The sequence below is a fragment of the Sorex araneus genome, chromosome 10 (assembly GCF_027595985.1).
Source record: "Sorex araneus isolate mSorAra2 chromosome 10, mSorAra2.pri, whole genome shotgun sequence".
Taxonomy (NCBI): Eukaryota; Metazoa; Chordata; class Mammalia; order Eulipotyphla; family Soricidae; genus Sorex; species Sorex araneus.
This window is the reverse complement of record NC_073311.1, coordinates 7,495,846-7,508,168: the sequence shown is the minus strand read 5'-3', so window position 1 is coordinate 7,508,168 and position 12,323 is coordinate 7,495,846. Positions and strand designations below refer to the sequence as shown.

General features: G+C 35.1%; 1 protein-coding gene across 2 annotated transcripts in view; it reads right to left on the bottom strand.

The window, feature by feature from the left end:
• MSRB3 (methionine sulfoxide reductase B3) overlaps positions 1–12,323 on the bottom strand; it is a 268,746-nt gene that overhangs the window by 199,351 nt on the left and 57,072 nt on the right. For both annotated transcript variants that reach the window (XM_055118621.1, XM_055118622.1), the window contains exon 2: positions 9,551–9,677. In XM_055118621.1, coding sequence (XP_054974596.1) covers positions 9,551–9,677 — 127 coding nt within the window. The remainder of the gene's footprint in view (positions 1–9,550; positions 9,678–12,323) is intronic.

Sequence of the window (12,323 nt, the reverse complement as noted above, 5' to 3'; positions counted from 1 at the left end):
TATGACAAGCCTCAGGATACAGTGAAAATTATTCACCATTAAGTGTGCAGCCTAACTAGCAAGTTCTTCTTTCCACCAGGGTACAAAATAGTTCATATAATGTATGCAATGCACTTGGGGCCAGAGGAGTAGTACAGTGGATAGGGCTCTTGCCTTGCACAAAGCCTATCTGGTTCCATTCCTAGCATCCCATATGGTCCCCAGAGACCAACAGGAGTGATCCCTAAGTGCAGAACCAGGAGTAAACCCTGAGTAACACCAGGTGTGGCCCAAAAGTGAATAAATAAAAAAATGTAAATGATACATTTAAAAATTGATTACACTGACTTAAATATGCCAATTTAGTGTATTTAATAAAAATTAAGTATTAGGTATGAAAGAGCCATGAAATGACTGACCTGCTTCTCTTTCTATATGTTGTAGCTGAATAGAAATACAAGTTTTATCTACACTTCTGAAAACACTGGATACAAGTTTGCTTTACCAGTTACCTGATTTGTTCCTTAGAACAATACCACAAACAGCTTCCTATTATTCCCATTTAACAAATGAGAATGAGACTTTAAGATTTATGAATTTGATTAAGGTATTTTCTCAAGTCCTAGAACTTATAGCTTCTACTAGTCATTAATCTCTCCATTACCAGGGTATCATTTTACCTACATCCAAAAAAAAGATTTGATGATTTGAAATATAATTTTACCTATTCAGAGGAAATGGTTAATGTGTGACTGGAAACACAGAATTAGACCTTGGGGTGTAGTTGTAGGTTATTCTCATACCCATTTTACCTCTACAGTAACTAAATTTTGTTATATATTTTATGATTATTTATGTATGGAGAATTTATCCACATTAACATAAAATAACCAAATTCATATTCAACAAACCATATGCCCAACACCTTATTCATACATATATATTGCTCAACATCAATTTAGACTGGTATTCAAGTATTCCTAAAATTCATATAAAAATTAGATATTGTACACATTTTCAACCTTAACTAAGATTTTATTATATCATATAACTACTAAAATATTTTAAAAATATATATATATAGCTGCATCAGAGTACTCAAAAATCAACATTTCAAATGTATTTTTTCTTAATCCCCCCAAATATTTTAATCCATGCAAAAACAATCCGTACTTAACAATCAACATTTTATACTAATAGTATTTTTAAGAAGTCTATAAAGTTCAAAACATAGCTAAACTAAATGTGAAATTTTCCTTAATTCCTGGGTGGTCTGCTGAAGAAAATTTAGTTGCATATAAAACTGTAAATTACTGTTAAATCATCTATTTTGGATATAAGATAAGTTAATTTATGAAAACTTGTTTTAGTTTATAGAAAGTCTACACATGTAAGAAAGAGATGACCAAGTCTAAGGAAAATGGAGCCCTACTGAAAATGGAAAAAGGTTTTGCACTCTACAAATAGTGTTTGAACATAATATAAGCAAAAAAAAATTGTGGTTTGTAAATCCATATGTTCTTAACTGGATATTCTATACATACTTTTGTTTAAGTTTTCACAATGTACCTATGTGCTAATAGCCTCAGTACCCTTTCATACAGTGAAAGAATGTAAATCTAGTGCCATCTACTGGGAAAAATGGATATTATTCAATTAATTAATTGCAAACTATTTTGTCAATTATGAGTGAAAATTTGTGTTTGGGGTGTCTTTTGTGTGGGAGATTTTAGGGGCCACATCAATTGTGCCCAAGTCTTCTCCTGACTGTGCTCAGAAAACACTTCCACTCAAAAATGTACTTTCTTTTAGAATGACATTTATTTATTCATTTATTTATTGGTGGAGGTGAGAGGGACTTGAGTCACAACTGGTTCTTTACTCAGGGGACCTTATGTGGTGCTGGGGATTTGAACCAGGGTTACAGACCTCCCGTACCATCTGTTCTGTCCAGTGCTTCTTTATTTTAAAATAAAATTCTTTCTGAAATTATCTTGATTTTGGTTTTTGTTGTGTGCTTTTAAAATTGGGGGACTATACCGGATGGTTCTCAGAGGTTACTCCCACCTGTGCTCAAAGGACCACTTGGTGCCAGAGAGCAAACTGAGGTCAACTGCATGCAGGCAAATTCTTTTAGCCCTGTATGATTTCCCCAGTCCACCCAAGTCATTTCGATTTGTTTGGGGGATTGGTCTGGTTTGGTTTGGGCCACATCTGGTTGCGCACAGGGCTTACCCTAGCTCTGAGTTCAGAAAGCACCCACGGCCGAGCTTGAGGGATGTTTGTAGTGCCAGAAATTGAACTGGGTCATCTGAGTGCAAAGCAAGTGCCCCACCCAATGTCCTATAGCTCCAGTCCATTTTTAATGTAATAAAAGGAGTTGGGTGAATTGAGTTGAATGTTGGAGAAGAGAGATGAATCCATGGTACACAATTCCCTAGGTAACATCAGAAATATAGAAACAAAAATCAGAAACATATTTTATTTTTGGTCCTTTTTAGATTGTTTGTTTTGTTTTGTTTGGGGGCCACCCCTTGCTGTGCTCAGTACTTGCTTTAGGCTGTGTGATCAGGAATGACTCCTACCGGTGCTCAGGGGATCCTCTGCTATTCTGGGGATAAAATCCAGCTCAGATATGTGCAAGGTAAATGCCCTACCAACTATACTATCACTCTGGCCCCTTGATTAGTTATTATCCAGTTTCTTTTAGAACATAGATTCTAAATGGGTAGTTTTGTTGGTTTGTTTTATAGAGTGAAAAAGAGCTCCCTTGATAGCACAGCGGGTAGGGCGTTTGCCTTGCAAGCGGCCGACCTGGGTTCAAATCCCAGCATCCCATATGGTCCCCTGAGCACGGCCAGGGGTAATTCCTAAGTGCAGAGCCAGGAGTAACCCCTGTGCATCGCCAGGTGTGACCCAAAAAGCAAAAAAAAAAAAAAAAAAAAAAAAAAAAAAGGATGTCAGACTATCTAACAAGAAAGATCTTAAAATTATATGAAAATTGATAGGTGTGGTACACATGTATTTCTGAAAGGAGCTAAAAAGAAAGAAAAATTCTATATATTCAGTAGGAAACTGTACACTGATAAGCTCAACTATTTATGTAGCACTGTAGCACTGTCATCCCATTGCTCATCGATTTGCTTGAGCAGGCACCAGTAATGTCTCCATTGTGAGACTTGTTGTTACTGTTTTTTGGCATATCGAATATGCCACGGGTAGCTTGCCAGGCTCTGCGTGCAGGCGGGATACTCTTGGTAGCTTGTTGGGCTCTCCGAGAAGGATGGAGGAATTGAACCCGGGTTGGCTACGTGCAAGGCAAACAAACGCCCTACATGCTGTGCTATCACTCCAGTCCAGCTCAACTATTTAAAAGGTTAAAATAACATCAAATGCTATTAATGAACTATTGCCAACTCTAACTTGAATATTGGTACTTATTATTCACAGATGTTGGTTTTGTGCTTATCTCTAGTATTTACTCTTTAAAATTGGAGACTTTAAAACATAAACTATTAATTTGTTCCAAATAAAATTATTACAAGAAACAGAACTTTTAATACTTGGTAAATATAATATGAACTTAATTCTTTCCTCACACTTTATCACCGAAACTCAAATTGTTTGGGAAGAAATAAAAATAATCCTCATTCTGTATTTTAAACATTGAATCTGTGTTACTGTGGGGCTGGGGGTTGTTTTGTTTTGACTTGGTTTTGATATTTGGGTCACATCTAGTATGGCTAGATTTCACTCTTGGTCTGTCCTCAGAGAACAGTAGGTGGTGTCAGGGATTGAACCAGGTTTGGTCACAGGCAACGCAAGCCCCTTCACCTCTGTACTATCTCTCTGGCCCTGTCTGTTTGTTTGTCCGGTTTAATTTCTTTAGCTATAATATCACTAATACCTAAGATACCCTAAAGAGAAATTGGTTTAACATAAAATGTTCAAAACACACTCAAACTATGAATTTCACTTTTTATCTTCTCATGTAAGAGTCTCAATAATTTTAATAATTATTTTACCTACATTAAAACGTTCAAAATGCTTCCCTCACTCATAAAAATCTATAGTTAATAGAATGATATTTTAATATTTGCAAATATCATTGGAAAGTATCTATCTTCAAGACTTCCAATTTCTATGGAAGAAAATTATGATAAAATATATTTATACAAGATATTTACAAAAGAACAATAGCCATGTGGGTCTCCAATTCATGGACATAGTTACATATGCCCTAAAGTCAAGTAATAGTAACAATTACATGTTCCATGTGCAGCAATAGAGAAGAAGTATAATTTATCACTATAATTAGTACAATTTAGACAAATGCTCTCACTGGACCAAAAGCTACCAAGATATATAGTCTAAGCTACAATTAGACTGAATTTTTATCAAGCATTGAAACTATGCATGAAATTGCACTTTCTAGTACCTCTTTAGATAATGTCTCAGGCTTCAGAGTCAAGGAATTCTAATATTTAAATGTTGGAAATATTTATGTCACCACAATCAAACATATTTTTCTGTAAATTCCCATCCATTAATTAGTACTGGATTTTAAGATTTGATTAAGCTAAAGTCAAAAGTTAAAATAAATAACATTTATTAAAATCATAGAATTTCTGGACTGAACAGATTACCTAATTTGAATTCCTTATTTTAAAGATAAAGAGACTGAGGAGTTTACTGATATGCTCCAGGTCATACAAGTTAATGATAGAGTTGTGGTGAAAACTTTCTGACTCTTATTTCAGTGCTCTTTTATACATAAATATATAAGAATAACTTTTAGGAATCTAGGAAGATTTTTTTTGGGGGGGGCGGGAAATGACCTTTAATTACAAACATGACTCAACCATAACTCAGATGCACCTAATAAACTCTAAATTAAAATTATACCTTATTAAAGAAATAAAAAATAAAGGAAGTCAAAGCAAAAAAAAGATAGATCACTCTTCTGGGATATGACCTTCATATAGGTCAATCCAGTTATAATCAATTTCAAGAGACTGTTCCAATTATTTTTTAGTTCTGGAATTATTTTGTATTGAATAATACCCAAAATTAGTAAAGTACCGGCTAGGGAGCAGAAATCTTTTTGATTTACAGAGACTTTGTTGTAATGGGTTTTGACCGGGGAACAGTAAATTAAAGCAAGACTTCAAACTTTCACCTTAATTTCCTATTTCATAACCAATTTTGGCCTCTTCCCTCCCCACTTTTAAAAGTAATAAGGACTAGAATTCCCACTTTAAATTCATCCTCAAACTTTTACATTTTGTTAACTTCGTTATTGTTATATTTAATTCCTTCAACATTTCTATAAGGATAAAATTGTTAGAAAATAGATGCTAAATATTTTGCTAACATTTAAGTTATAAAATAATAAACATAATGAAAAACTGACTTTCATAAGACTTTAAAAATAAGTGGTGCTCTAATGACTAAGGAATTATGTAATACTAATTTAGGTGATTCATTTATCAAATTAAAATGGGTTTATAAGCCCTAAGAAAGAAAGACAGTTTCTCTGGGCTTCGGTCAGTACTGGATAGTATGAATAAAAGAAATATGTTGTATATTTATAGGACGTGGATTCTGGTTGAGCACAATGTATAAGTAAAATAAAAAGATCAAAACAACAGATTGAGACCAGTACTTCTCAAATACAAAGTGCATTTGTGGTTCCTATTAAGGTTAAAATAGTTGAATGAAAGATGAGGCATATTTAAATTGTTTTTAAAAGCCTAATGTAAATTTATGTAGTACTGTAAACTAATGGGTAAACTGATAAAAAAAAATTAAGTCTATTGTACTAGGAAAATATAACATGTATATTGACATAGATATCTATAGTGACTTTAAGAAGATTTACATATGCTGTTCACTCCAATGACCACCACTGTTGTAAGCACATCTCACATCTTAATCTATTTGTTCTCACTTCTACCCTTTCAGATAACTGCTACATTTGCTCCCTTTTAACAAACAAGGGAGTCAGGTCACACAGGTAGTGAAGAGATAAAGCCAGATTTCAAATTCAATCTCCAGAATTCACGTGCTTGATTGCTATTCTACAGTGGTTACCTTTTATTTATTTACACCCAGCCTCCTTCAATATATCTTAAAAAAATAAGTAACCATGATGTCGAAGGAATAGTACAGTGAGCAGGGCGCTTGCCTTGCACTGATGGCCAACCCAGATGCAATCCCTGGCACCACATATGGTTCCCAGAGCCACACCAGAAGTGATCCCTGAGCACAGAGCCAGGATTAAGCCCTGAACACCAGCCCCCCCCCCCCATAAAAAGTCAAAAAGGAAATAAATAAGAAACCTCAGTGATTACTTGTTATAAATTATCAGCTTTGCTCAATTTATCTTGGAATTGTTGTGATATCAAAACTGTAAAGACATATCTGAAATTAGTTTCTTTGTAATATCCTTTAATTTCATCAGTTATAGACTTAGCCTTCTCTGTGTATGACAAATTCTTATTACAAAAACTACTATTCTCATACACTGTGGGTTTTTAGTGGAAAATATAGTTATGTACAAACTAAATTAATTTCAGGTTCCAGCTGCCATTGTATTACCTAGCTGGGGAAATGTTCCACATGACACACAGATTACACTGTTGTCCCTCAGTCCCTCACCCTCACTTACAATGCAGCGATAAACTCTGGCTGATCTGCAACCTGAATCTCAATTCCATTCCTCTGTCTTTCCAAATTGAGTCTGCTGGCCTTTGTCAAGGCTCTCATGCCTCATGCCTCCCTCCAGCCTCACAGCCTCCAATACACTCTGCTGACTGCAGAGACAACACAGGGTGGGGAGGCAAAGGTGCAGCATGGCTGCTGCACCCAGGCATCAAGTTTCATTAGCCTCTCAAGTCACCACAAAGAGGCATAAGATCTTTTAAAATAAAAATACATATATATATACATATATATACATATATATATATATATGTATATATATATATATATTGAGGCCGGAGCGACAGTACAGCGGGTAGGGCATTTGTCTTGCTCACGGCCGACCCAGGTTCAATCCCCGACTTCCCACACTTTCCCCCAAGAACCAGCAGGAGTAATTCCTGAGTGCAGAGCCAGGAATAGCCCCTGAGCATTGCTAGGTGTGACCCAAAAAGCAAAAAAAATATAATAAGAATAATAATAACATATTTACTTTTCAAATATACTTAAAGGTAAATGCCCTAGTCTCCCTCCTAATCAGTTTGCCATCACAGCCTTCTCACTGAAACATCTGGAACCAGCACTTTCTGACAAAGTAAATCAAAAGTGCTCACAAAATGCAAATTAGATCACATTACTCCCCTCTCCATCCTTTCCCCAATACATAAATTTCTTAAAATATCACATGAGGCTCTTCATGATCTGGGTACGTTCCTTCTACACCACTTTCACTTTACTTTGCTCATATGAACTAACCATTTTAAATAGCCTTCACTTTTCTAAACACATCAGGCCTTCATGTTTTTCCCATGCAGTTTCATATATTATAAATATCTTTCCTCTTCTCTGGCCACCTGGCTAGCTGCTGCTCAAAGACTCGGATTCAGCTCAAGCACTATAACCTACCAAAGCACTCTTGATGGTCTTAAACCTCAAAAAACCTTCTCTCCCAACAAAATTTCTTCCCCTAAGCAAAGCTCGAGGATCATCCTTATCTGAATTCCTTTAGCATCTCCTATGCAAATCTATTGTTATCTAGTATCATCACCATAAGAACGAGTGGGTCTCATAAAGTCCTATCCTGACACTTTGAAGTTGCTAAAGAAACTGGGAGGGCTGGAGTTCGTGCCTAGCATACACAGCCTGAGTTTAATCCCCAACACCATTATGATCTCCTGTGCAAGTGGCTCTAGTGACACCCACCACAGCTATAGTCTGGCAATACTGCAGGTAGGGGAAAAAAAAAAACAGGTTTGATCTTATTTATCATCCTGTCCCTAGAGCCTCAAACAATACCTGACACTAATAACCAAAATTCAATAGGCTGGAATTAAATTCCCTCTACCCTAGCCTTTCAAATGTGAGTCAGAGTTCTATATGGCATCACTTAATTATAATTTGTTTTATATATTATAAATTGATTTATAATTAATTTTTATATTTTTTCAATTATTATAAATGATTTATAATTAAATTAAAATAATCAAATGATTTATAAATCATTTTCAATTATTATAAGTTGATTTATAATTGATTTGTGTTATGAAATGATTATACATTTATAAAATTCCTTTATGATTTATTATCATAAATATTTGATTTGTATACACCTATTTTACATACCTACGTACCCATGGCCAGATAAAAATTTCTTGGGCAAAGGGGTCATGAATTGAAAAAAGTTTAAAAAGCCCACCTCCATACAAAATAGACATATATGGGTGAAACTGATAGCGTAATGTGCCTAGCACTGCTTTGTATGCCGAAGTCCTGGGTTCAATCCATGGTCCTTGAGAACCAGGAGAGACCCCCAAGCACAGAGCCAGATGTAGTCCTGGAGTACCACCAAGTAAGGCCAAAAAAAATGGCAGAGACTCACGTAAAATCATAAAAATATAAATACTGATAATTATGTTCATATCAAATATCTGGCCCTGTGATTCACATAATAAAATTAAAAAATTAAACTAAAGATATAAGCATAAAATAAAATTTTTGGACTTGTATGTCTCATTTGCTTAAGATCAGTTTTTGTTTAAGTCTCATGGTTCTAGTTTAAGAACCAGTAATTCTGTGTCTTTACATGTACAGATACATGTACACTGGTTGTTTACTGCTGACTACTGAACAGCACAGGGGCTAGTAGTATCAACACTTCCCTACTCATCCACCTCCAGTGCATACTAACTTTGATTCACCCCAAGTTGAAAACAGCCCACTAGAAGCTATTTTCTAGCTATGTTGACTAGGAACACAAGAAAAAGAAATAATAAGCCTCTACTAAATTATCAATACCACAAGTTTACAGAATCTGCTTACAAAATTTTTAAAAATCCCATATAAGTGAACCCACGGAGTTCAAACCTGTGTTGTTCAAGGGTCAACCACATTTGATCAGTGTTAAGTTGAATGTCTCTTTTTTAAGCATATAGACTATAGTGGTTCATTTTAATTATTTTTTTCCTAAGGAAATTTTCATATGTGGAGTGAAATGCATTTTTGTCATTTTAAAGATAAATGTCTTATTTTGTTTGACTTGGGGGCAGTTTCTTACAAAGACTACTGGGAATTTACGAACTTTATGACTTTCAGGTGTGTAATGGGAATTAACAAGATGGCATCAGGAAATATTAGTGACCATTATAAACTGAATAAGGAAACTGGGCAACACTTCCCAGGATTGTAAAAACTTTGAAAATGAATGTTACTCAAAGTAGAATGATTTATAACCAATTTCCGTCTTCAGGTAAGGCTCCAAGTGAAAGAAAATGAAATTTAGCAAAGCATGATGGTGTGCCATTTTCTGCAGCAGAAACACCCATTCTGACCAGTGCCCTTACTAAGTAAATACAGTAGAAGCAGCAGCAACCTGAGGGCAGCCCACAAGCTCGTAGGGCCACCGGCTGGCTCTTTGTCACCAGATGCAGCAGGTTGAATGCAGACATCACTGTGATATCTTCACCAACAAAACGAAAGGCAAAGAACGGGGGCAAGAGCTGAGTAAGAGAAAAAAGAAAACAAACAAAAAAAAAAACAAATTAAAACATCACACATGTTAAACACATTCATTTCACAATTGATCTTTAAAGTTTTATCAAGGACTGAACACATGCATAATGCTACCAAATTTTAAATACCTACTTTTCAGATGGTGACTCACTTTTAACCCAGGCTTTTTCCTATTTTATGACTAGAATGCACATAAAAATTGAAATGTACTCTGAATATATTTTGTAAGAGATGAGAAAAGAGATGAAGTTTAAAACAGTTGAAAGGAATTGTCATTTAATGAATTTGACAGAAACTGTCCAGGACTAACATAAACACTGCATCATTTAATTCTAACAATAAACTTATGAAGTAGGTATTATTCCCCCAGTACATATTTGAGAAAATCAAAGTTCAAAGGGGCCAGAGACATGAAACATGTAGCCAGTGGGAAAGGTCTAGAAAACTCTTGTTTAAACTGAATATAAAGTCACAAACTTTCTTTACACCACTCTTCCAAAAATTTTGCAAATTCCTTTCCCTGAAGAAGACTAAATGTTCTAAGACTAGAAGATTTCCTTTGTTTCATTTTTAAAAATTAGAAAGCTAAATAACAATGATAACTAGAAGAGTTCACTTTAGAAAAAAAGTATTAAATTTGAAACACGCATAACATGAGCCTTCATTTAATTTTATCTATTATTATACCAAGATCACATATATGAATAATTTAGCAAACTAACCTTTAAAAAGCTAGAGTATTTTTTAAAGCTTTTGGAAATGAAAAATAAAACAGAATGATGGATTAATCAGAAAAATCATGAGAACGTTCAGTTTCGGGGAAAAACTTAGATTTTCTTTAATATTTATAAAAACTTTAATTGACATAAACAATTTCAAAAGAAGATTGAAATGCTAGAACATGAATCTGTAATATTTTACTTAAAATTAACATTGTAAGTGACCTTAAGCACTCCATCTCCTAAACTAGATGCAAAATTAATATCTTGTTCACTTCCTGACCCTCGTTTCCCTCGAAATAAAAGTCTGTTCCTGGACTCTCCTGACCTCCTATAAGAACAAACACATAATAAACAGTAATCTATTTTACCAACTCACTCTGGAGTATATCTGACAGAAATCTGTTTGTATTAACATGCCTGAACTCTGACTTCTCCAAACTAAACTCACTACAAAACTAAAACATTTTTGTGTTACTAACTGGAGACAAAAGGGAGGAAGAGGGAAGGTAAGTATCAGAATGCACAGCCTGAAAGAACCATTAAACATAAATAAACATGTCATTTTCACGAGTGACTGCAGAGCAGGGAAAAGAGAGCATTCCTTTGGAGCAGACTACTGACTAATAAAAGATCAAAGGTCTATAACTCACAACACTATAAATAAAAATGTATTTCTTTCTTGTGACCTTCATCCTTGAGAAATAAAGTGTGCGCGGTAAATGTGATTACTTAGCCAAGCTGCAGTCTCATTGTGCTCCCACAGCTGACCATAAATGTCTTCCTATTCTGTTTCATCAACTGCTGTACCAGGCAGCCTGCGCGCCTACCGATGGCCACAGCCATCTGGCTTATGTCAGAGCCAGCGCACAGGAAGAAAGGGAGTGATGTCACTCTATAGGTCAAGTAAAGAACAAAGATGCATTCTACAATTAAAAGCTGAGGGCCTCAAATACCGGGGTCCCTTCAGTGTGGTATGACTGTGTGATTTAACATTTGGACTGTACAGCATTTATTTCTACCCAAATGGCCAGGGCTCCATCTAGTGGCAAATTAGTTTTGCCCGGTTTTCTTAAAAAAGAAACCCCAAAAAGTGCTATGTGATCACCAAAGTAGAGCAACTAAAAGAGTGATTACGTTTAGAAATATCTTCAGAAAGCATGATTTTTCCCAATAATTTGCATTTTAGAATCATTCAAAGTCATATTTCATAGGTTAAGACTTTATATAACCTTAATTGTTTAAATGCTTGTAAAGCAGTAGAGAAAGCATGCAATTTTTCAAAATACATGCAAACTGGCATGACTCATAAACTACCCTAAAAATATTGGCTGAGATATAAAGTGTAAAACAGGTCTAAAAAATAGACACGTGCATCTTAAGGGGAAAATTTATAGCTCTGCAAGCATTCCTTAGGAAGGAAGAAAGGGCCTACATAGACAGCTTGACTTCACAGCTCAAGATCGTAGAAAAGGACCAGAAAAAAGGAACCCAAACCTGACCAAAGGAAAGAAATAATAAAAATTAGAGCAGAAATTAATGACATGGAAACCCAGAAAACAATCTGAAAGGTCAATGAAACCAAGAGCTGGTTCTTTGAGAAAATAAACAAGATTGATAAACCACTAGCAAGACTCACAAAGAAAGAAAGAGAGAGAGAGAGAGAGAGAGAGAGAGAGAGAGAACCCTAATAAACAGAATCAGAAATGAAAAGGGGGACATCACAACAAAAGCCAAGGAGATTCAAAAGATCATCAGAGACTACTTTGAAAGTCTGTATGCCATGAAACAAGAGAACCTAAAAGAAATGGATGAATTCCTTGATTCCTACAATCTCCCAAGACTGACCCAAGAAGACCTGGAATACCTGAATAGACCCATTAATATCAAGGAAATCGAAACTGTAATCAAAAG